The sequence below is a fragment of the Daphnia carinata genome, chromosome 2 (assembly GCF_022539665.2).
Source record: "Daphnia carinata strain CSIRO-1 chromosome 2, CSIRO_AGI_Dcar_HiC_V3, whole genome shotgun sequence".
Taxonomy (NCBI): Eukaryota; Metazoa; Arthropoda; class Branchiopoda; order Diplostraca; family Daphniidae; genus Daphnia; species Daphnia carinata.
Window position 1 is genome coordinate 4,113,098 of NC_081332.1, and position 23,549 is coordinate 4,136,646.

The 23,549-nt window shown below is 41.3% G+C and overlaps 6 protein-coding genes across 10 annotated transcripts in view; 5 read left to right on the forward strand and 1 right to left on the reverse strand.

Annotated features, from left to right (window-relative positions):
• LOC130686741 (cytochrome P450 4c3-like) overlaps positions 1–5,900 on the reverse strand; it is a 101,092-nt gene extending 95,192 nt beyond the window's left edge. Inside the window, exon 1 of the mRNA XM_059494200.1 lies at positions 5,897–5,900. The gene's annotated coding sequence lies outside the window, so the exon portion shown is untranslated. The remainder of the gene's footprint in view (positions 1–5,896) is intronic.
• On the forward strand, positions 21–9,813 carry LOC132087708 (serine-rich adhesin for platelets-like). 3 transcript variants are annotated; one of them, XM_059494179.1, is made up of 10 exons: positions 25–523; positions 610–1,523; positions 1,593–2,103; positions 2,182–2,412; positions 2,485–2,610; positions 2,672–2,815; positions 2,890–8,154; positions 8,220–8,411; positions 8,467–8,574; positions 8,635–9,813. In XM_059494179.1, exons 1-10 carry the CDS (start codon positions 277–279, stop codon positions 9,756–9,758), a joined length of 8,862 nt encoding a protein of 2,953 aa, XP_059350162.1. In that variant the 5' UTR covers positions 25–276; the 3' UTR covers positions 9,759–9,813. The 3 variants fall into 3 exon arrangements, with proteins under 3 accessions (XP_059350161.1, XP_059350160.1, XP_059350162.1); XM_059494178.1 differs by having other exon boundaries at positions 21–523; positions 8,473–9,813; XM_059494177.1 differs by having other exon boundaries at positions 23–523; positions 8,467–9,813.
• Positions 9,814–9,950: 137 nt separating this feature from the next.
• LOC130686755 (uncharacterized) lies at positions 9,951–15,131 on the forward strand. The gene is made up of 6 exons (XM_057509913.2): positions 9,951–11,070; positions 13,727–13,890; positions 13,958–14,060; positions 14,130–14,377; positions 14,440–14,621; positions 14,691–15,131. Exons 2-6 carry the CDS (start codon positions 13,741–13,743, stop codon positions 14,815–14,817), a joined length of 810 nt encoding a protein of 269 aa, XP_057365896.1. The 5' UTR covers positions 9,951–11,070; positions 13,727–13,740; the 3' UTR covers positions 14,818–15,131.
• LOC130686754 (uncharacterized) lies at positions 12,210–13,645 on the forward strand. Its single transcript, XM_057509912.2, has 4 exons — positions 12,210–12,632; positions 12,703–12,935; positions 13,029–13,210; positions 13,281–13,645. Exons 1-4 carry the CDS (start codon positions 12,254–12,256, stop codon positions 13,423–13,425), a joined length of 939 nt encoding a protein of 312 aa, XP_057365895.1. The 5' UTR covers positions 12,210–12,253; the 3' UTR covers positions 13,426–13,645.
• A 412-nt stretch (positions 15,132–15,543) lies between the features above and the next one.
• LOC130686746 (keratin, type II cytoskeletal 6B-like) lies at positions 15,544–17,662 on the forward strand. 2 transcript variants are annotated; one of them, XM_057509902.2, is made up of 7 exons: positions 15,544–15,686; positions 15,764–15,893; positions 15,976–16,128; positions 16,191–16,323; positions 16,414–16,912; positions 16,963–17,381; positions 17,442–17,662. In XM_057509902.2, the coding sequence occupies exons 1-7, from the start codon at positions 15,666–15,668 to the stop codon at positions 17,581–17,583; spliced, it is 1,497 nt and encodes a 498-aa protein (XP_057365885.1). In that variant the 5' UTR covers positions 15,544–15,665; the 3' UTR covers positions 17,584–17,662. The 2 variants fall into 2 exon arrangements, with proteins under 2 accessions (XP_057365885.1, XP_057365886.1); XM_057509903.2 differs by having other exon boundaries at positions 16,414–16,906.
• Positions 17,663–18,458: 796 nt separating this feature from the next.
• LOC130686736 (6-phosphofructo-2-kinase/fructose-2,6-bisphosphatase 1-like) lies at positions 18,459–23,535 on the forward strand. 2 transcript variants are annotated; one of them, XM_057509891.2, is made up of 11 exons: positions 18,459–19,339; positions 20,948–21,008; positions 21,085–21,149; positions 21,303–21,460; positions 21,521–21,809; positions 21,877–21,980; positions 22,062–22,280; positions 22,349–22,448; positions 22,518–22,652; positions 22,726–22,853; positions 22,925–23,535. In XM_057509891.2, the coding sequence occupies exons 1-11, from the start codon at positions 19,228–19,230 to the stop codon at positions 23,006–23,008; spliced, it is 1,455 nt and encodes a 484-aa protein (XP_057365874.1). In that variant the 5' UTR covers positions 18,459–19,227; the 3' UTR covers positions 23,009–23,535. The 2 variants fall into 2 exon arrangements, with proteins under 2 accessions (XP_057365874.1, XP_057365873.1); XM_057509890.2 differs by lacking the exon at positions 18,459–19,339 and adding an exon at positions 19,835–20,318.
• The last annotated feature ends 14 nt before the right edge of the window (positions 23,536–23,549 follow it).

Sequence of the window (23,549 nt, forward strand, 5' to 3'; positions counted from 1 at the left end):
GCGACCTATTTAAAATTTATTGACTGTATTGGAGTTTCAGTTTGCAGGAGCGAATAGCCATAACCTAAATATGTGTTGGTGCAATCCGGCGATTTGATGCCGTGTGGTCTTCGCCATTTAGCTCACAGTGAGCCGGGCAGAGCCGCCCGTTTTGCCTACTTGTGTTTCGCTAAGGTTCGCATTCGCGCCAAATAATTCGTCACGCGATGAGTGTGGTGTGCATGGATATTACTTCGTCTACACGATCTTCAATTGGTTAAAAGTCTCTCGCCCCAGATGATCTGGTTTCCGTTTTTTTTATTCCAACCCTCCTCATTTCCCTTCGAACTTTCTATATCAAAGACATTGAGCCTGATCTTGCCAGTTCGTTTTCGCAGTTTCCCAGAGACGCTTGCGATGGTGTGCCTCCGCCGACTCGTCGGATTCACGTTCATTCTACTTGTGTTTAAAGCCAATGGAGTTCAAACTGGGGTCAGTGGACCACTGTTAGCTTGCCATGTTCCATTGGAAGTGAAAATTTTCGGTATGTTTGTACTTACGTTATTCTTTAAATTGATGGATTTTTAGCGTCTGTTCAATATTAATGATTGATAATTTTAATCCATTTAGCTGATTCATCCTATCAAGCTTCATCGGCTGATTTGAAACCGTGCACGCACATCATTCTGAGCAGTGCCAACGCACTTTTCCTGCCCAGCAGCAACGCCTCTTTAGCATCTATCCTGGTTAGTGAAAAACGCAGCTTAGAATTACTCAAGCAACAAACTCCCGAAGCCGAATTCAGTTTCAGCCTTCGGTCCAGCAACACGGTGCCCGCAACGAGACACCTGAAAACAATTTTCAATGGGACATCATCCGTTGCCCTGTTGGTCGAATTTTTGCGAATCAATAAGCTCAAGAGCTTCGACATTGCTTGGGACTTGATTCAATCTGCTCCAGACTATGGTCCACAGTTGAAAAGCTTGAGAACTACCCTAGGAAAAGAAGGATTCAGTTTGACTACTACGATCGGTGTGGAAGTTGATCGCATCGACGCATTCAATGTGACTAAGATCGCCTCCATCGTGGACCGTATCTTTCTCGTGTCCTCTTACAATCGTCACTACAGTGGTAGTCAATATCCTTTAACCGAAAAAAAGGTAGAACAGCCGTTCGATGCCCTAGAACTAAACGAAGGAACGTTCTTGAAACTCTACTCTACATTAAATTTGAGCTGGAAAAAGATCGTCGTTGGGTTATCCCTGAAAACGCTTGTGTGGAAACTCAACTTGGGGACGATAGCAGGCACGCAGTTTAGCCAGTACCAAGCTGTTCTGCAACTCCAGAACTACTATGAATCATGCAAAACAGTCAATAGCAGCTGGCGACTTCAACAGCAACCAACAAGTCCATTTTATCAACTTGCTGTAGCTCCCAATAATGATCAATGGATGATCCATATCGATCCTTTGACGCTGGGCAGGCGTGTGGACCTATTGAAGCAATATGGTTTCGGTGGAGTGGCTCTCTACGATTACTATCAGGCAAGTTTATCTCAGCTGACAGTTTTGGGTGTTCACGATCTTATTTATTCTGTTGATCACGTGATTTAGGATGATTTCGCAGGTATCTGCAACCCCAAGGGAAAGATTTACCCTATGATTGAACAGGCCGGCCGAAGCATTCGTAACGGCAATTTGACAAAGCCCTTTCCGAAGATTGACGTAAATAATGGATTCTGCATTCCATTTCTCGGACTGACCAGTGAATGCAATGGGGCCTTCAACTTGGGAACGCCAGAAATAAGTACCACGTCGTTGGAATTAACTAGCACTTCTACGTCATCTACTGTTCCAGTTACAAGAACCACGTTTCCGGTCGTGAATAATACGCCTACACGTGAATCGTATGCGGCAGAAACTGGTGTTACGGTGCCAAGTTCTTCAACAAGTGGTGCCACTATTGCTATGGCTTCTTCCTGGGCTCAGGTGGCGGATGCTGAACATCTGGTTCGCACTAGAAGGAGTTCAGTTTCATCAAGCGACTTGGGAACAGAGCCTTCATTTTCCTATTTGAGGCCTCCTGGCTTTGATTTGGTGGACATTGCACCCAGTCTTTCGTCATGTGAGTAATACGCTGTTATTCTATGCTTTGGAAACTTCTTATGTTTCATTAATAATTAATGATTCTTGTGTCGTATAGCAAATAGCAACGTAGGATCACCTGCTTCGAAATCTTCTACTACAACAAATGTTACTCGAAATATAGTAACGAAAGCTTCCAAAGGGAAAGTTGAGCCATCCCATGATAATCAGACAAACTTGTCAGATGCTGTCACAACTACGATCAGCCAAACGCTTGAATTGCCTACAACAGCTGGGAACCAGGCAATGCTAGCGATTCAAGAAACTACACAGTCAACCACGGATATTGGTATGCAAGAGAATATAGAGCAGTCCCCCGAACTATTAACATTTTAACCCATGCATTTCCCTATATCATCAGTGTCTTCTAAAGTATCATCATGGAAGTTTGAAATTCCGACTGCCGCCCCGTCCTTTTCCAATCCGCTATCAGAGTTGGATACATTTGCAGAAAACGAACCTCGGATCGGCACACCTTTACGGAGCTGTAATCCTATCAAATAAAATTTGGATCATGGACCATAAGAACTAATTATTTTATCCGACAGCCATCGAGAATGGAGCACCCGCTGTATCACCGACTTCTACATCTGAAATTGATCGGACGACGGATTCTACCATTGTTTCAACCGTTCCGTCATCTCAGGCGGTTATGACGTCATTTCAAACTGAAGTGGAACCCTCGAACAACTGTAACTAGATTCTTATGTTCAACGTAACACGACCTCTTACTGGACTCTTTCCTATTTTCTCTTTTCTTGTTTAGTTGAGGCCACCACTGAAGTCATAATGTACGTTTCAGATAGCACAGAGAACACTGTACCTCCATCAAAGGCTGAATTAGATTTACATTATAGTTCGACAACCAGACCTCAAGCTGCAATAGATCAAGATCCAACAGCTCCAAGTCAGTATTCTGGGTTTACAGGTGAACCGATGGAGCAAATCACACCTGAGCTTTCGACCTTAGCTGATAACAATCTGGAATCGCCCAGTAATGTCCCAATGCACTCGGCAATAACGGATGTTGAGTATGAGGCGCCAGTGCTTCAAGAGCTTGTTGCTCCGTCAGTACAACAAGTAAAGGAAGATGACGAAAGCACCTCTGCGTTCACGATGTCGACAGAATATCCAAGTTCGACCCTTTTATCAACAGCAAGTTTAATGTCTAACGAAGATGCACCATCTTCGTTGGGTATGGATTTTTCAACGCCGCATGTAACACCTATTGCGGAGGAAGATGTTGGCGAAGTGGAATCGGAGAAGATTGTCTCATCGGAAAACACATTTTCAGTTGAGGAATGGCACACATCCGAAGGAAGCTTTAGCAGTGAAACTCCTTTGATACATTCTACTGTCTTCAATATGTTATCTGTCAAAGAAAGTCTTCCAGAAGACACAGGAATCACATGGACGGAGGACCCTAGTACTGCCTTTGCAGACGTGTCTATTACCAAAGAAGTGGCATCAGTTCTTGAAGAAGGGCCCGTGGAAAGCAATCTTCCATCTCAAATATTCTTCTCGAATATTGAACCACTCTTTCCTATGATGGATGATGATTTAACATCATTAATGCCTGACATGACAGAAATATCTACGAAGTATTCCAGTTCCAGTCCCACAGATTCGATTACTCCCATTGAAGAAACGTCGTTTTTTATTCATTTGGATATTTCGACGACCCAGACGCCTATCGTTTTCGACGCTAGTACTGTTGCTATTGCATCAACAGATAATGATTTTGTGAAACCAGATCCTGTCTTTGGTAAATCTCAGTCTGAAACGACGTTGGTAACAGATTTCAATGAAATTGAATTTACCGAGCCATTCCAAGAAACTTTCTCTGGTGAATCAGCTGTGCCTACCACATCGATCGATGTCGAAATGGCAGAGACATCCACTGAAGACGAAATTAATTTACCTGCAGTTTCACTTAACGAGAAGATAACTTCCATTGAAATTGCGCCAACAACTCTGCAAACATCCACGGAAAGTAGTTTTCCTATTTTTGACGAGAGTTCTTCGACGATTGAATCGATTCCACCTTTCACCTTTGCGGATTCCTCTTCCACGTATTTAAATCCAAATATCATGGAATCGTCTACCCAGAAGCAGTATTTTGATTCTAGTCTATCAGATCCTGAAAATGCTGAAGAAATACAATCGTCTAATGACCTTTCGACACCTGATGATTCCACTGTTGTGGATATTACCAGTACCGAAAACAATCCGTCTTCTGCGACGAATCTCTCATTGGAACTCGAAGATTCTGAAGGTAGTTCATCGGGGACTGAATTGAACTCGCACGAAGTTTTCACAGAGTCAGAGCCACTGTTTTCTACATCCACTGACATTGAAATAATGGACGTTCAGACAGTTAGTAACAAAGAAATTGCTGATCTTTCATCCACAACTCTATTTGCTGAAGAGCTTGTAATCAGCGAACTTTCGTCTGTATCCATGGAAACCTCGGCCGAAGTTAATCCTTCAGTCTCTAACGAAGTGTCTTCGACATTTGAACCAATCCCACATTCCGACTTGAGAGATACGTCTTCCACGCCCCTTTACAATATCGTGGACCTTTTAACTACAAATTCTCCAAGTCTGCGTGACGTTATCACTGCGGAAACTAAACTAGTGGACGAGAAAAATGAATTCGTCTCTTCTACGACAAACAGTCTCTACCTGGAAGATTCCCAAACAAACCTTTCAACCGACGTCGTGGTTTCATCACGTATTTCATTCGCTGCCGATGAAAACAACAATGTCGATACTACTCTTTCCTTAGATACGGCAGAGCCAACAGAAAGTGTTCCAGTTTCTACAATAGAAGATGACTCACACATAGCTGGAGAAGGTCGTTTTTCAAGCACGATCTATGCATCCCTGGAACAAACGTCAATGCCCTTGGAAACAAATCCTTCAGTATTAATGACTGTTTCCACTGATCCTTCGTTGTTGCATTCTACATCTATGGAGATAACGAGCAGTTCGGAAGGTTATGAATTATCTACTCCTGTAACCGTAGCGTCCTCTAACGAGGACTTTGCCATCGTCGAATTATCACCAATTGAAACTGGAACATCGACCGAAGGTTCTTCTTTAATTGCTGACGAATTTTCTGGGACATCTGAACTGCCATCTAACTTTGTAGATACTTCCCCATTTTCTATCCCCGCTGAATTGCCCACGGCTCGTCTGAATTTCCTTACTGAAAATTCAATAACGTTCAGCCAAGATGCACAAATTCTTACTGCAGATGAGTTTCAAACCTTACCTATTTTGCACGAAGTAACCAATTATGGTACTGCATTAATGGACAAGGAAGATGACGGCGTCTCATCTACAACAAGCCTTGACGTGGAAGATTACCAGCCAAACATTCCAACACTTTCTTCAGTCATTCCCATCGATATGTCTGACTCTTTCAGTGGTTCCTTCGAAGATACCGTGGCATCATTCGAAACAAATCCTTCCGTCTTAATGACTGACTCGCCTACCAGTGCATCATTTCAATCGTTTGACACATTAGACGAACAGTCCGGAGATTTCCCTACTTTTGAGCCATCGTTGTCCACCACGAGTCCTCCAATCTCAGGTGAAGTTCAACCGTTCGGAACAGACTTGACAACATCAGACGAAGAATTGACAGAAACTTCGACCCCGACATTAATTTTTGAAAACGAAAGTTTGGAAGATCACTCGTTCTTAACCCAGAATGAGGATGGAAGCGGAACCTCAGAACTAATTTCTACTGACCAACCACATGAAACTGTCAGCATCCCCGAAATTGCTGTAACGGCTAGTCCAATCACGATACTCCCTTCTTCGCTTGCCGGTGTACATCTCAAACTTGACGAGGACTTATTTACTAGCAGTTTTGCATCGATACAAATTTCTGATACTTCAGAATCTTCAACTATCAGCGATATTTCGTCAACTGATGTGACATTTGAAAGTACGGCATTCCCAATTGCTACCTCTGCCGAATCGATTGTTGATACGACAGTTTTCCCTTCACAACCCGCAACTTACAGCCCAATTGAATTAAGTACGCCTTCGGTGCTGCCACTGGATTATGATGTGATGGCTAGCTCTACAACTGTATTGGATAACAATATTTCGGAAGGCTCTGGATATTTCCTCGGTTCCAGTCGCCCGTTGGTAGACTCATTCGTGGATACCTTTTCCACCGATCCATCGCTACCGTATACGTTAGAAAACCTGGAGGTAACAAGCATTCCGGAAAATGTTGAAGGATCTGCTATTTCAGCTGTAACGTCTTCAGAGGAGCAGTTTGCCGTTAGCAAATCTTCACCAAGTATTTTGGAAGTATCAACCGAAGGCGCTACGTTAATGTCCGATGAATTTTCTGGAGCATCTGAACTGCCCCATGGCCTTGCACACACTTCGACATTTTTCATGCCGTCCGAATTGTCAACCAATCATCTCAATTTTATTTCTGAAAATCCATTGACGCTCAGCACAAATATGCAAAATCTTATCGAAGAGAAGCTTTCATCTTCTGTTTTACCTATTTTATCGGAAATTACGACTTCTGGCACTGAACCGTTGGACATCGAAAACAGCCATGTATCACCTACGACCAGCCTCATGAAAGATTTCCAATCAAACGTACCATCTGAGGAAACTCGATCTTCGCCCATCCCTTTTGATATGTCAGTCTCTTTTAGTGGTTCATTCGAACCAGTAATGACCGATTCACTTACCACTGCATCATTGCTGCCTGTTGACATATCAGACGAATTATCTGAAAATTTCGTTTCTTTTGGCCCAACAGCTTCAAATTCGTTAAATGAGTTTCAACAACTGGCAGATTTTACGACGTCTGGTGAAAGAGTTTCGACCGTGGTACCAATTTTCGAAAACGAAGGCTCTGCTGAAAACTCGATCTTAACTGTAGAAGACGAAGGCTCTGCCGAAAACTCGATCTTAACTCTTGAAGACGAAGGAAGTGGAACAGTAACGTTAGGTTTTTTAAATGCAACTGCCGAACCAAGTCAAACTCCGGATATCATTTCTGAAATTGATTTGACTACAAATGGAGTTAGTTTACCATTTTCTTCGCCAGCTGCCAGCATCTGGGAAACACTTCACACCTTCGATGGAACATCCGCGTTTAATGTTGAAAGTACGTCAGCAAGCGGAGTATCAGACAATCTGATCGAGCAAGAACTTCCAAGTGATTCATTTGCGGCTATTGGAACTACTAATGTCAGTCCGTTGAGTAGTTCTTCTGAAATGGCAATCGCCCTCACATTGCCAACAACTAGCGATAATTTATCACCTGAAAATCCATCGAGTCAGTTGCCTATGAGTGTTACAGGTTCTGCTGGATCACAGTCTTCATTAGAGTTAACAACGCCTCTGCCATCTTTTACGCCGAATGTTCTACATCTTTCCAGTCCAATCTTCGATGCGGTGACTGTGTCATTAAAACCCCCTTCAGCTTACAACATGATTGCTAGTTCGACAGGAGTCTGGAACAACCCTTCATCAGTGAGTTCTGACTCACCTTTGGATAGTTTCAGTGGTTCGTCATACTCGCCATCCACTTCTACTACAGACGTGAACACACCTGACATTTCAACGTATTCGTTCAATTCGTTTCCTGTAACGTTTGGGGCTTCATGGACTTCTCCGGTATCGACCGCCTCATCCGAATTTCCACCTTCAACAACTTCTGGTTCAGCAACGGTGCCTTCTTCTTCTTCGTCTACTATTGTAGAGTCGACGACCTCCTCTAATCCAGTGCCTTCGTCTTCAACGAACTCTGCAATCGTGATGTCAATCTCTCCAAATGCTTCAGAAATTCCAACAACTGTTCCTCCAATCATAAACCTATGGAATTTATTAATCGGAAAGATAACCACAGCCGATAGAATCCTTTTTTTAACAAAAAATGTGACGTCAATCTCTCCGCTGACCGATGGCATCACTTCCTTTTTACATAAAGGAGAGCTTGAAGGTTCATCAACATCTTCAATGCCTAGCCCAAATGAAAACTCAGGTAAATATCAATTTATAATTTTATTGCTTACGACATAACTCAAAAACTCATTTTAAATCCCATAGAAAATTCCGACTTTGTAACTCGTCCGTTTTGGCTGGTAAATCGTCCCAATGGAAATTCACCTTTTGTATTATCAACCAGCCAAACATTTTCGAAAGACAGCACGCCGACATCTGTTGCTATGTCTCGCACAACGACACCTAACGCTGAGCCTTCCGTGCGGACGTCAACGATTGACTCTTTTACACACTCAGGTATACATTAATAGGATGTAAACAATGCAAACACCTCAACTCTTGTCTATTTCAGTTGCAGATCTCTTTTTGACTCGTCCGGTTTGGTTACAAAATAATAGCACGAAGCTGTCAAAGTTAACAACCACACGTCCATCCAGCCCAACAACATCGTCCACCGAAGGTAGGGTTTCTATTATTATTACCTATCAGTACAAGCCATCAAAGTTCAATGAATTGTCAGTACTTCACGACGTCACTTCTGAATCGACACCATCAACAATGATGCCTCTGCCAATAACTTCGTCTCCGTTGAATTTGTCGACTAATGCGAATCTAATCGTCAACGGCCATGCCTACATTAAGAACTGCACAGAACATGTAGTGCATTCGTCTTCTTCCGTCACTTCTGTTACCGATGACGTCGTCAAGAAAGTTATCTTCCAAATGAACATGACAGCTGACATGGCAAATCAACTGAATTCTTCGTTTCATTTCGAGAAATGGTCAGAAGCACTGAATCAATTTCTCAGTTCACATTTGAAAATTCAGCAGAAAGAAATCCAATCATCAATCATTTGTGAGGCTGCTGAAGATTCAATACTTCTTAAATCTCTATTATGTTTCAACCAATCACCCAAAGGAGAACATTTCCAGAATCTTATGCAACTCATTAAACACTTAGCTCCGGCAATTATTGCTAACTTGACAACGGCTATGAATCAAACAGAAATTCAGAACTCTGTCAATGTAACTGACTTCGAAATTAACCACTCCAGTATGACACCAAGTGGTAAAGAAACTAGCACTGAATCAACTGTCCCCATATCCACTGAAAGTACCACAATGTCAACTCTTCTGATGCAGCACTTTACAGAATCTTTCCTTCTAAACTTAACAACTTCTTTCAGCAACAGACCTCCTTTACCGACAGTGTTAAACATTAGTTTAGAATCGTTAATGGAAAATCTAACAGAACAGCTGAAGGATACTCAACTGACAGATGTCATATCAGCAGTTAACCGTCTCAGCCAAAATATTCCTGAAAGTTTCCTGGAAAATATTATTCAGAACAATAATTCGAACAGTGACACGTTTTTCGGACAACCTGTTAGTTTTGAAAGTGTAAAAGATGTGATTATCCCCCAAGAACAAACGTCAACAACGATGCCTACAACAGAAGCACATAACGTTCTTGAAAAAGATTTTTGGAAAACAAACAGACGAAATCCTTTCAAAACGTTACAGCGTGTGGCAGGTGCGGGTCGTGTTATCCCACCATCTATTGGCCTGTCTTGGCGGCGCACAATGAAACCCGTCTCAAGTATTTTTCGTTCTTTCGCCAAACCTGCAGTTGTTCGTCTGTAGGTTTGGTGGGTTTTCTGGCGCCAAGTACTAATATATTAAATCCATTTCCTTTTTATTTCTATTCTGTTTTTCCGTTTTCTTCGTGCCAATCTTTGAATTTTTTTTATAACCGTTGCCTGATGGATTAAAATCAAAAGGGAAGAATTTTACAGAGGATTACCCGATTTCAAACGTTACTTTAAACGGATGGTAGATTTAATTTTAGATGTAAAATAATCGAAAAATTCATGACTTGGTTAACTGTATTGCAATGAATTCCTAAGCGTTTCTTTTTTCCCACTAATTTTAATCTATAAGGAAGTTTCTTTGTTTTTGTTTTTTTCACAATTGACAGTCGACCCAAAAATCAAGTGTAGAGTTAAGCAGAAATAGTCCCGTTGGCCTCTTTTGAACGACATTGTTAATCTGTCTTGCGCAGGTTGCTATTGAATTGTTTCCTTTTCGAATTGCCTTCTTCTTTTTCGTATCGCATTTCCTTATTTGCATCTGTTTGAATCAGCCCTTTGTCACATTTTTTTTTATGGTTTCTTAACAGTAATTAATTACTTAACATGTAATGACAATCGTGAGAAGTGCATTTATTCCTGCTAGGAATTGCACTCTTATTAGATGGATGAGGTTCATCATTCCTGTTATCCGTCAAGAGGAAAAAGCAATCCAGCAGGAAAATAAAGAAACGAGGTCAACGGGACATTCTAAATTGCATTGTGGATCGTAATATTCTACACGGCAGTAAAACTTTTGTTTACTAAAATATTGGTTCAACACGTTTTCAGTCCTTAATGAATTGATTCATCCATCGGAAGTGCAAATTGAGATTTTCCTCTATTTTATTTTGGTAAAGTAACGGCTATTTTTATCGTGATTTTACCCAACCTTATTCATTTTATTAATCCGATCGGATTTGTTGATTATTACTAACCGTTGAATTGCTAGAGGCGCACACTTGCTATCCGCGTACCGTTGGCAATTAACAAGTGTTTACCATCGCAAGTCGGAGGTAAAAACTGGACATGGCCCACGTTGGTTCTACAACCCGGTAAAAATATCAAACACATTGCTGGTGGATCGGCCAGCCCCTTGGTTACGGTAGCTTCACGCTTGTCGTGAACGTGTTCGGGTACTTGACGACCTCCCGGACTACCAACTATATAAGAAACCACGCATGCCCAGTCACCTTTATCAGTTCCATCTCGTATCTTCCAGCCAGCACTGCCATACGTTTACTGCAAGCATCTGACGGAGACAAACGTAAACAACATCGAAATTTCATCCGACACCTGCATCAATTCATTCAATTCTGGAAAGAAAGGTAAGCCCAATTTTCTTTAATTATTTATTAAGTCGGTAGTTTTATTATTACCTTTCTTAGCGTAGTACCTCATTTGAATTGTTTTTAAACGATGTGGTAGCAGATCGTGTGGCTTCTATTTTTAGGAGTTGAATTTGCCAAGAAAACGTTCTGTAAATTTCGTGTTGTCAGTGTGAAATTGTTTTGGTACAACCGCACTAGCGAGTCGCGTGCGTGTGTTTGCTTGTTTGTTGTTGTCCGTCAATTACCGTGCGCCTCAAATGGACATGGAGCTCCTCCTCTTTAGATTGTCGAGTTGCGACAACAATGCTGATATGTTATCTTCCTTCCGCGTGACCGGTAGCCTACCACCTGTTGTCAAACAGTCTTACATGCGTTCACGTTAGTGTAGCCTCATCATTTCAGGTTTCCTTGTTGCAATTACGATACCATATATTTATAGATATCCGGTAGGAAAATGCTGTAAATTGAGCTCCGAATAATCCCGCTGATTACCCAATGCTTTTGTCTTTTGCAATTAGTTCTTTTTCCTGCTTGTCATATCGCGTGAGCATCTCGTTAGGTAAATAGTAGTGATTGATGAGGGATAGAAAGAACAGCTGCTTTTATTACAATTGAAGTTGTCTGCGTTACTTAGCTTTCCTTCTCGTAATACCTTCGAGCGGAAAGACAATTTTGAGATGGATTACCTCCCCGTGTCACAGTAATAAAGTCCCCGGTTGAATTGCATTTGCAATTAGTTTGCCAACTCATGGATGTTTTTTTTTTTTTTTTTTCCCCATTCCTATTTTTGTTGAAAGCTATATAAGGAGAATAGCGTCGCGTAACGGCTACGTTACTCTATTACAGTAGTGCACGACTGACAGAAACAAGAGACATTAACGACAGCTGTGGTTATTTTAATTATTTATACGATGTCTTCCTTCCTGTAAGTCGGAACAAAAAAAAAAGATTGTCGAAGCAACGGTATTCTTTGTCTTTGCGGGTCATTTACCCGACCAAGACATGTATTGCACTAGTGAGTGCAGCACGCACATGTCGTGTGATGGGACGGACATAAAAAGCCAGGCTTGTTGAGAAACCAGCATCAGTCGACAAGTTGCTTTCATACAGTGAATACAGTAGTCGTTTCGATACTGATAGCATTAAAGAAAATTCCCCTTTTAATTATTCAGAATTTGTAATGGCCGTCTACGAAAAAATCGCGATAGTTTTGTTGTTGACAGTGTCGATGATTGTGGCCAACCAGCAAGAGTTCATTCAGAGCCCTCAACCTTATCGATCAGTTGATCGTCAAGACAAGTTCAACGGTAACTACAATGAAGCTATGGACAATTTAAGTTCTGGCAATGCCAAGCGGCTCCGCGGATCGGCTCCATCCGATCCGGAGGGCCCAACTAGCGACACTCATTCCAGTTACCGTAGCCAAAGTAACCAAGCTCGTCAATATCCATCAGCTTCTAGCCGACAATACGAAGTCCCATCAGTAGATTACGATATCAATCGTAATGGTGATCCGGCTTATTATAGCGAACCCAGTACATTTGTTCAAACTCCCGCTAGTAAGTAAAAAACAAATATTTTAAAAATGTAACCATCCGAAATGGAATAACTAACGTCGAGGATAAATAGATCGCAAGACATTTGCAGCCGGCAAATCCAGTAATTTAGCTTTGGTGGTATCTCCCTTGGCCGGCATTGCTTTCGTTGCTGCTGCGGCCGCAGTGGCCATCAGCCCGGTCTACTTGACATTATCCTCGTCATTGTTGTCTGGTCGTAAGAAACGCGATCTTGCTTCCATGATGGATGCAACTATGGCTGACAAGATCACACCCGAAATGATGCAAAAAATTCAAGAGCTCCAGGTATCCTAGTTTTTTTTCCCGTTTGGCAAGTCACGTATTCCCGCAACTCATTCCTTTGTGCGCATTTTTTGGCGTACGTACATGTGCGAATAGACGCTGGAGAAATTTTTGGCTTCAATCCCAAAAGAGACCGACTATCAGCAACAGATCATGTCGATGTACCTCTCTTGCTCCGGTTACACTCGCGAAGGCAACGTTTGCCTCGATCGCATTTTCTGCGAATACGGCAATGCCGAGTCGAAGATTTCCGAAGAAGAACGTGACGTCCTATCCATGTAGATATTCCAAAGCATCAAATGGATCTTTACATTTTTAACTAACACATTTTTTTTTTTAATCGATCAGCGTGCTATACAACATTATGTCCAACACGTTTATCCCGATCGAGTACAAGCAACGATTGAGGTCGGCCGCACGCATTGGTCGTGATTTCCAGCAATGCAACAGATACGACTGTCCCGCTCTGAGCGATGCTACTTCTAGTTACTAAAAACAACGGACTATTTTTTCTTTCTCGTTTTTAATCTTAATCTCGGCGAAAAGGACAACGGCAACACAATTGGGAAATCACGCAATTCGCAATAATGCATCACGATATTAACTAATAATTTAAATTAAGCTCTTCATCATGAAAATCAAACAATTTATCTGAACTGCTATTCGTTAACGACTTTGTTCTTTAGGTTTCAAATACACTCGTTATTCCTTAAGTTTTTAACTTTGTATTATTTTTTAAGCTTTCTATCAATTTCTAAGTGAATAAAGTTTAATTTTTAATCTTTTTTCTTTAGAATTTTGAGCTACCATGATTTCTTCGCACATGATCGTCTTGATGATTGTAATGGCCATGGTGGCCGTGAACGCCGAGAGCTTCTTTTCACGACGCCGTAACGCCCAGCAACCGTTCCAGCGTTTCAATACCAACTCGAATTTCCGACAGCGACTCGGCACTCAAGTAAATTGACTTTAGAACCGTTACAAAACTATTGTTCTATACATGGGTTCTATTTATCTAAAACAAGGGTGCCAACAACTACCCTTTGGCAAGCCCTCTGCAACAACCTCAAAGCACCGGTAGCAACCGTGACCTGGCTACGACAAACTACGCGGGAACTGCAGCTTACGGTATTTTAGCACTAGTGTAAATTAAAACGATTGAAAATGACAATGAATATGTGGTTAAAAAAATAAAAGATGGCCACACAAGCAATTATGGAACTGGTTACGAAAACCGTGATGGCACTATCAATCCGCTAACGGCCCTTGTGGCCCCTCTGGCTGCCTTGGCGCTGTTGGGTGCCGCTGGAGCCGTTGCTAGCAATCCGGTGCTGATGACCCTAGCCGTTTTGTCTAGTGGCCGTAAGCGTCGAGCTGTCGATATGGAAAAGATCGGGCGAGATGACCTCACTGCTGAATTACAATCCAAATTGCAAGAAATGGAGGTAATCAAAGATTCATTATGACTAGTAATCCAGCATGCTTAAGTTGTTTTGTTATTACTTAGACGTTGGAAAAGTACATTGTTCAGGTACCTGAACAGGAGAAGCAACAAAAGAAGCTTATGGCAACCTATCTTTCTTGTTCTGGGTTCACTGAATCCAGCAATTCGTGCTTGGATCGAGTCGTTTGTGACTATTCGATTCGACCAGGCAAAATGACCGTTCTTGAGCAGGACGTCATTTCCATGTAAGTTTCCTTTGAATTTCGAATGGAATTCTTTCATTTGGATGCTCATTCTATTTTTGTTTGACATAGTATTTTGTACAACATCATGTCCAATGGCTACGTTTCTCAAGAATATAAAGAACGTCTACGAACAGCAGCCCAGTACGGCCGTTCTCGAGGACAATGTAGTGCCTTCATATGCGATCAACTCCATTAAAAAAAAAGAAATCGATAGCTTATTATTCCGTCATTATTTGATAACAAAAAAAAAAGACAATTTTCTGTAGCGAATTTGTTATGCACAATTTAACCTATTAGACTGCAGTGATGTACATGCGTGTCATTGTAACACACTTTAGTTATCTCACTTACTGAAATTCAACAATCGAAATGTACATATACTTTCAACGCACAAACGTAACCAATTTGTTGTTAAGATTTAGAAACCTTCTTGCTAATTCCATTGTTACTGCAAAAGTTCCACACTTTGTTATTAGACAACATTAATACACGTATCCAGTTGCATCCGAATCCCTAGTTTTCACCTACATTTCTATTACTTCCCACGGTTTATCTAACAACATTCCTCAAGGTGTCACACCATGCAAAACCCTGAAACCAGTAGTAACTGTAGCTCACAGCTTCCGTATCGCATTCTTACTTGCTTCGGTGAACATCTTTCAGCAATCTCTCGGCAATTTACGGCTTCAATTACCAAAAAGAAAAAAACGCTGTTCCGTTTTCTTTCCTCTCTCATTGTTGTTAATCATCGGATCGCACGTTCTAGATTCTCAATCAACGAGGTAGCCGTTAATAACAATTGAAATTTTAAACCCTACCGTAGCTTTTCTTGCTTGTTTCTTTCATTTTACGTGACACAGCATTCGCCCTGACCGCTACAAGCACTGGACCGAATCCAGTTCTTCTTATAGTCTAATTCTTTTTCGAATTCAGTGTTTGGTGAACTTGATCCATTCACTAATCTGCAGCTAGAATGTTAAAAGCGTATAAATACTTGACTGCAATGTCATGTCGCGTTCAGACTGACATACTCTTCAGCAAGAAATGGTTATCGAAAACCAGCAAGTAAGTTTTTTTCTGATTATGGAATACAGTTTCGTTCGTAAGACATCGTACAGCATAACAAATGCTCATTTTTGTAGGGACGTCGACGACGTCAATTTTTGGTGCTTTGGACTCTTTTCTGTTTGGCTCTAGAATGTGAGAATATCGACGCTCTCGGATTATCGAGAAATCCATTGTTCAACGGCATGTTGAATAGGAGAAACGCAAGTAATATAATATTTACGAATCGAATTTTTTAAATTCACAGCTCTTGTGAGAAAAGAGAGATTCAACTTTTTAAATTGGTCAGTTCCAACTGCGAGTATCGGCAACCTGCATCACAACCAACAGCTTTTTAAACATCAGCAAAATTACCACCAGTTGTTACATCAGAACAATCAGCCACTAGTTCCGGCTGCTTCGTCCCCACCAGTAGCAGCAGCAAGTAGTTTAACTAATCACGGTAAATCACTGTCTCTAAATCTAGCATTTTACATTAATCAAATTGATGTATTTCACCTGCAGTTGATCCTTATATAAGTGGGTCTAATTCTTTGGACAAAGCAGTTCCTGAAAATCCCGAATTAGATCAAATTGCAGCTGACGTCCAGGCTGAACAGAAGTCGAATAACTTGGCCGCTTCAGCATCCAGTACAAGGTTTGGATCTGTTATATAAGCCTATCATTGGATATAGATTGGAATGATATTGAATTATGAGTCATGTCTGTTGTAAAAAATAACCTGCAGCTATACTTCCGCCGTCAGTGGAGGCTACGGGGCAGACACTGGTAGTTCGCTTGGAAGCTATGGATCCGGTGGCTCGGTCGGAAGCTATGGAAGTGGATCAGTTAGTTCCGGCGGAGGATATGGAGGAGGATCTGGCGGCGCAGGCGCAGTATACGGAAGTTCATCTGTCGGAGCAATCGGAAGCTATGATTCAACAGGATCTATTGGAAGTTATGGATCAAGCGGAAGCTATGGAGGAAGCACCGCTGGAGTTGGTTCAACTTACGGTGGACTCACAGGCGGCAGCTACGGAGGATCTACAGGAGCAAGTAGTTTCGGAGCAGGATCTACTGGACTAAGCAGTTACGGAACAGGATCCACTGGAACAGGTAGTTTCGGTTCAGGTGGAAGCAGTTATAATTTTGGTGGCAGCTCAGGCAGTAGCTACGGCCTGAACAGTGGATCTTCATCATACAGTGTACCACCATATGGCGGTGGAACTCCATCCTACTCCGTAATAGTTCTAAAACATGAGTTGCGGAATGTTATAAACATCTTATTCCTGTCTAGGTATCTTATCCAGCTCAACAGGGAGCCACAAAAGCAGACACTATTCATCTTCTAAGTTCGCTTGCACCTTCCCTTTTGCTCAGTTCATTGTTGATACCCCTAGCTCTGGCTTTATTGACCAACACTACCAGTTCGCTAATTGGAAGAAAGAAACGTGATCTGTATAATGATTATGATGATGACTTGCAGTTTTCGTTGAGCGGAGATATTTTAGACGCTGACATTACGTTATTGGACGCCCATTTTTTCCCAACAATGGATGCCATGCTAGAGTCTTACTCACCTGACGATGGCGAGAGACTAGCTGACTTTGTGCGTCAGTGGGGCTTGCTTGACACTCAAAATCCTTGTCTAGAGAAGTTGGCGTGTCTGGCTGCGACCACTAATAGCAAGTTTAAACGATATGACAATCTGAAAAAGTATTTTTAAATTTTCGTAAATATCTGTACTTAAATGACAGTCTGGTTTCCCCTTTACAGAGCTATACGGCTGCTGGAGAAAACTGTAGATCCAGGTATAAAGAAACGTTTACAAGATGGATCTTCCGTGGGTGCAACCAAAGAACGAAACTGCTTGACCACATTCATTTGCAAAAGCACGAAATCGGATGTTCCGTCTTAAACGCCAGCGTTTAAAACGTCCGAATTCTCTATGAAAATATTTATTGAATGTGAAATTTTAATTAAATTCATTTACCTATTATTATACGTCAAATACACACCTGGTTGTTTGATTTGATATGCTTTTGTGGCGAATATGGCGATTAAAAACATTCGGAGAACGATCGCAGCAAACCAAAAAAGATGCTGTTTAGCCTTTCCTGAGTAGTTAGACAGTTAAGTCTTTTGCAAGCAGTTGATGTGGTTGGTTTTGTTTCTTTGCAATGGCATGGAAATAGTAAATGTAAAGATCGACTGATAATGTGGGGAAAACCAGAGTGAAAAAATTTTATATTTGACTTAACAAGTTACCAGTGACGAGTAATGAAACTGGTTCTAATCCACTTTCCATCTTTGGTGAGTTTCATACGTAGTTAATAGACTTAGAAGTACTTCGTTGTGTTAAACATAGTTCTTCAGTGGCGTCATAAAATTATTTTTGTGGTCTTATTTCCCTTTAGAAGAGTCGCTTCGTCCAATGAATAGATCACTCCATGATCTTTTCTCTTGCAACTATTTGTGCAACAGTAAAGCAGAAAGATGACGCCTTTTGATGACTTCATGTTCCTGATCAACTCAATTCTTCTTGGAGAAGAACCAGTAAGTATATAGAAAAATAATAAGTAGATGTATTGATGCTGATTGCAGTTTTTCTCAGACCATTGAAGATTTCATTCTCCTAGTTGGCACATTTGTGGCATTTGTAGCATTTGTGTTATGGTGCTGTTTCCCAATAGCTCCAAAAGAAATGGGAACACCTCCTGGTTTGTATGAAAATCGTTACACTCAATATCGAAGAGCAGATGGGACTGATACAGATTAAAAAATAGTTTTGAATCAGGTCTGAACCTATTGTATCTCTTCATGGTTCCTTTAACCAAAAGAGCTGTGTTGTTCCAACATTTTCTTGAGTTTTTACCAGTCTTATGCTGTAAAAAATTTTCCTCATTAATGTTCTTGTGCCTTTTTGTCTCATCTGTTTTCATGTTTTTTAAGCTGGTTGCAGTATCAGCTTGAAGCTTTTTTTAGCGCCTGATCTGCCACAGTGGTACACATAAAATCTGAATATCCATGCATTTACATGTCCTATAGTATCTCAAATTTTAATGATCTCATCAGTCATATTTTAGTCTTCACAGGTGCTAGTCAGTTATAATTGTCTTTAGCCGTGTTCTTGCCTCGATGTTTAATGTGAAACTCGTGACAATAACTATTGTTTTTTTGGTTGTGTTCGTTGTCATTTGGCACCATGGAATACTGTCGTCGTACTTTGTCTCTTCCTTATCGTGCAAGTTCTCTCTTATATGTACGCACATGTTGAGGTTTTATGTTGATTGGATTTTTGCCAAAATCACATTTCAGTTGAAAGCATTACATACTTATCCGCTGTATGTCGCTGGAGAGTGAGTTTTCTATTTTAGTCCCCATACCACAGACCTTGTCCTTTCGTTCAGTAAGTAACGATGGAGCCAAACACGAGTTGCTTGAAACAGCTCCAACTTTTGCGTTACAAGTTGGATAGGGTAAAACCATTCAGTCTTGTTGTTTTGTCGTGGTAAGTCTCATTTTGCAAGAGACAAAACGACAGGGAAAAAGTAACGCGCAAATGCAGAGGCAGCTCAGCACTTCTTTTCACGGGGGATCGGAGGAAGACCGACAGCTAGTGATTCTCTTGCCGAGGCATCCACTTGGACATCGTATGATTCATCCAGGAAGAGGTAACATGTGGCAACTTACTGGCAACGTAAATCATTAATCGTAGTGTAGACAATAGCATTTAGAAAAACAACGCAAGGAGGGATTATTTTTAAAGTATTTTTGCATAAAGCTTATGGCTTTGAATTTCTCAAGCAATTGTTCTATTTAAAACCAAAATTAAAACAAACTGTTCGCTCTATACGCTACGTATCGATCGAGCAGCAATCGATGTATAACGAAAGCGCATGCTTGAAACATGAAATAGGACTATAGGAGCGCGTATGTGGGCGTCAAAAGCATAGCCTAGTCTCGGCTTTTAAATTTTGGGGGAACGATACCCTGAAAGCTAGAGGTGGTTTTCACTTTTCAAGAATACGAGTAAATGGTCGTTGGTGCTCCTGTACTCGTACTTCATGCTTGGAAGTTGGCATTGGAGCGGCTGACGATATTAGATTCTGACCCGCCCACATCCCGCCCACTCTGTTCGTTGACCTCCTAGCGGAGCGATTGCGAGAAACTTTGCATTTAGGCGCGCGGGTTCCCACAGTGGTGATCAGTGAGCACATTTATCTGCGTTCGGTTACATCATCGCCTGTTGACAGTTCGCTTGATACGTTAAGCTTTCCTAGTTCTTTATTAAATTCAACAGTTAGCCACGTAACATGCCAAGTGGAGCATTGAACGAATTCGAGTGCGCCGTCGATGGAGCCAACACCCATCAATCTCATTTCCAACAGTCATCCATTGGAGATGTTTGCTGGAAATTGCAACAGGATTCGCGACCTCAGAGCCCTGTTAGGTGCAGTGTCACCGGTAACGATTCTAACAGCAGCAGTGACCCTTCAACAGAGCCGGTACTGAAAAGTGATGATGGTGATACTCTCCATGGCAACGTCAGAGGCAACAAAGATGAGCTAGCCAAAATAAGAGAAGGCTTTGATGCTTGGTTAGCTGCTTTCCGAAAATCGCGACCCCATCGTGACGTCATTTGGCGCGTTGGTAAGCAAATAAAAGAATGCAGTGTGACGGGAGAGGAAGTCAAGAGAATTCTCAGGCAACACATTTTTTTTTTTACCATCTGTCGAGTGTCATCGTTCTAAATTTATTTGCTCGACATTGTAGATTTTTTTATAGAAAATGGATATGAGTGTCGTGGCACTGCGAACTGCCATTGTGGTAATGGTAAAGTGAAAGTGCTTTGACAAACATGATTTCGCAGACACTTGGCAATAGCTCGTTTCGCAACAGATCATTTCTTAACGTTGTATACGATGAACGATCATACGAGTATCAAAAGAAGCATTCTTTATGGACAAAAGAATGAGTACCTTAGGCTAACTGTTATTTAATTGCTAGCCCTGGGCAATACCGTCATCCGGGATGACGTTGCCGAAAGGAATTTGAACCTTCAGTTTGAGAGAAATAAGTACTTTTAAACTGCCCAATTCTGATACTTGTGTCCTCCCCATCCATTAAGATACCGAGAGAATTGTGAGAAATGCGGTGATCACGTGATCATCACGTGGTCGTTGTTCACGTGCAACCAGGATGGCCAAAAATTTTCTTGCCCTAGGTCTCTGAAATTCAACTTGTTTAATGCGTCTTTAATGGGCATTGCCAATTTACAGGAGAACGAGCCAATTATGTCAACACCCCGCACGTTATTGCAATGTGTGGTCTTCCAGCTAGGTAATTTACTCGAGTTTGATACATTTTTATAACTCAGATAACATTATATTTAAATATTTTTCTATATTTTCACCAGAGGTAAAACTTATATTGCCAAGAAGCTTTCGAGGTACCTTAACTGGATTGGGATCAATACTAAAGGTAACGAACTGTTTGAAAAATGAAACAAGATTTACACTGAAATCGATTTTGCGAATCACAAGAAACCTTGTTTCGGTTACTTTGTGAGAACAAAAATTGGCACGATGGATCGATATATTTTGTTGATTTTTCTATCTTCTGGTTTGGGCGCAGTTTTCAATTTAGGAGAGTACCGTCGAATGGCAACACCGTTGAAGAGCCACCACTTTTTCAAACAGGAAAACGTAGAGGCCATGTCGGTAAGAGCGCAATGCGCTCTGGATGCGCTGGAAGACGTTTGCAAATGGCTCGAGGCTGGTGGTGAAGTCGGGGTAAATCATAATCTTGATCTAAATTGCAGTCCACTTTCAGCATTTTAATTTACCTTACAGGTTTTCGATGCAACTAATACGACTTTTGAACGTCGACAGCTGATTCGCGAAATTATCGTCGACAAGATGGGTTATAAACTCTTTTTTGTTGAATCTGTCTGTGATGATCCGTCCATTATTGAATCTAATATCCGTCAAGTGAAGATCACCAGTCCCGACTATGCTAATATGGACAAGGAAGCTGCCGTGGAAGATTTTTTACAGCGTATTGATCACTACCATGATCAGTACCAAACTCTCGACGAAGTAGAAGAGGATTGCCTTAGTTTTATGAAAATATTTAATACAGGTACAACAACAAGCTTCTTAATACTGTTGCAGTCCCAGCCAATTTCATGATTTTGGTCTCTTACTAGGCGAGAAAGTCTTGGTCCACAAGCACGAAGGCCACATCCAGTCGCGCATCGTCTATTACCTGATGAACATTCATATCACGCCGAGGACAATTTATCTGACTCGAGTAAGATAGGAGTTGCAATGGGTCTACTGTTTCTTTTGTTCTAATAGCATAAGATTATGGGCACAAATCCAATGACAATAGCATGGAGAGAGCGCGAACAACCTTCGTGGCCACATCGGAGGCGATTCAGATTTGTCGCCACGCGGCCGCCAGTATGCTGCCGAATTAGGTCGTTTCATCGAAAACCAGAAAATCCCGCATTTGCGCGTTTGGACGTCGTGGATGAAGCGGACTATCCAAACAGCCCGTGATATTGACGCACCACAAGAAAGATGGCGAGCACTCAATGAAATTGATGCAGTAAGTCCGATGCGCAACATGATGACTCTTTCTATTGGTTATTTTACCTTCTAACTCCTTTGTCGTAGGGGATTTGCGAAGAGTTGACTTACGAAGAAATTCTACAAAAATACCCTGAAGATTTTAAAGCCCGTGATACTGACAAGTTTCATTATCGATATCCTAGAGGTAATACCAATAATCTGTATCTACATATACTTTACTGCAACACCAAATTCAACGTTACGTCATAAATAGGAGAATCCTATGAAGACCTCGTAGCTAGGCTAGAACCTGTGATTATGGAATTGGAACGCCAAGAGAATGTCATTGTCGTTGGGCACCAGGCTGTGATTCGTTGTCTGCTGGCCTACTTTTTGGATAAGAGTGCTGGTATGGCAATGATTTCAGTTGATCCAGTGCCACAGGCTCTACAAATTCAATTCAACTGCATCTTTATTTACAGATGAACTTCCTTATATTCATGTTCCTCTTCACACCGTCATCAAGCTCACTCCAGTTGCGTATGGTTGCAAAGTGGAAATGATTCCGATTGGCATTGAAGCAGTTGATACGCATCGGCCAAAGCCAGAGGTATAGCAGTAAATTCATTTTACTCTTAGACATTCTAAATTTATAATGTGCTTTCCACTGTCGTATCGCAGGTACCCGGGCACCTAGAGGAAAAGTTTCGCCGTCCAAACGTCATTCAAGCTGCTGACGCAATCGCCCAAAGAAGCACTGACTAATGCAAAAGCCCTTAGGCGTATTTTCAAAGAAAACTAGGCCAATTTTCCATTTTAAAAACAACAAAATATTATAGGAGACAGATCTGTTCATTGATCTGTGCAACGAGAGTGGGTTTTCCATTCATCGCTTTCTCTTCTCGCTAAATGATATAGATCTTTCTATTCTAAAAGTATAGTATCTCACACTGTGTGTGGGGACTAGTTGTGACAACTTGTTGTAATTTGTCTTAAATTCTTCAAACCTTGCGGATATATATTTATATTTTTCGCTTTCAAAAATGAACTGGAAGTTACTTAACGAGTCTCTGATGAATTAATTCTTTGCAAAGCCCTTCACTATAAAAAAATATATATTCCTCTGAAGTCCCTAATGAGCTACAGGGAAGTACTGTACCAAGCGAAGCTTTGAGAAATCGGGACGAATTTGTAACGACCACTGTTGTCTTCGAGTTTTTCATCTCTTTTTGCTGCTCTTACTCAGATCACTGTCTTCTTGAGAAAACATGATAAATCCAATGTGAACTTTACTTTTTGTGTATTT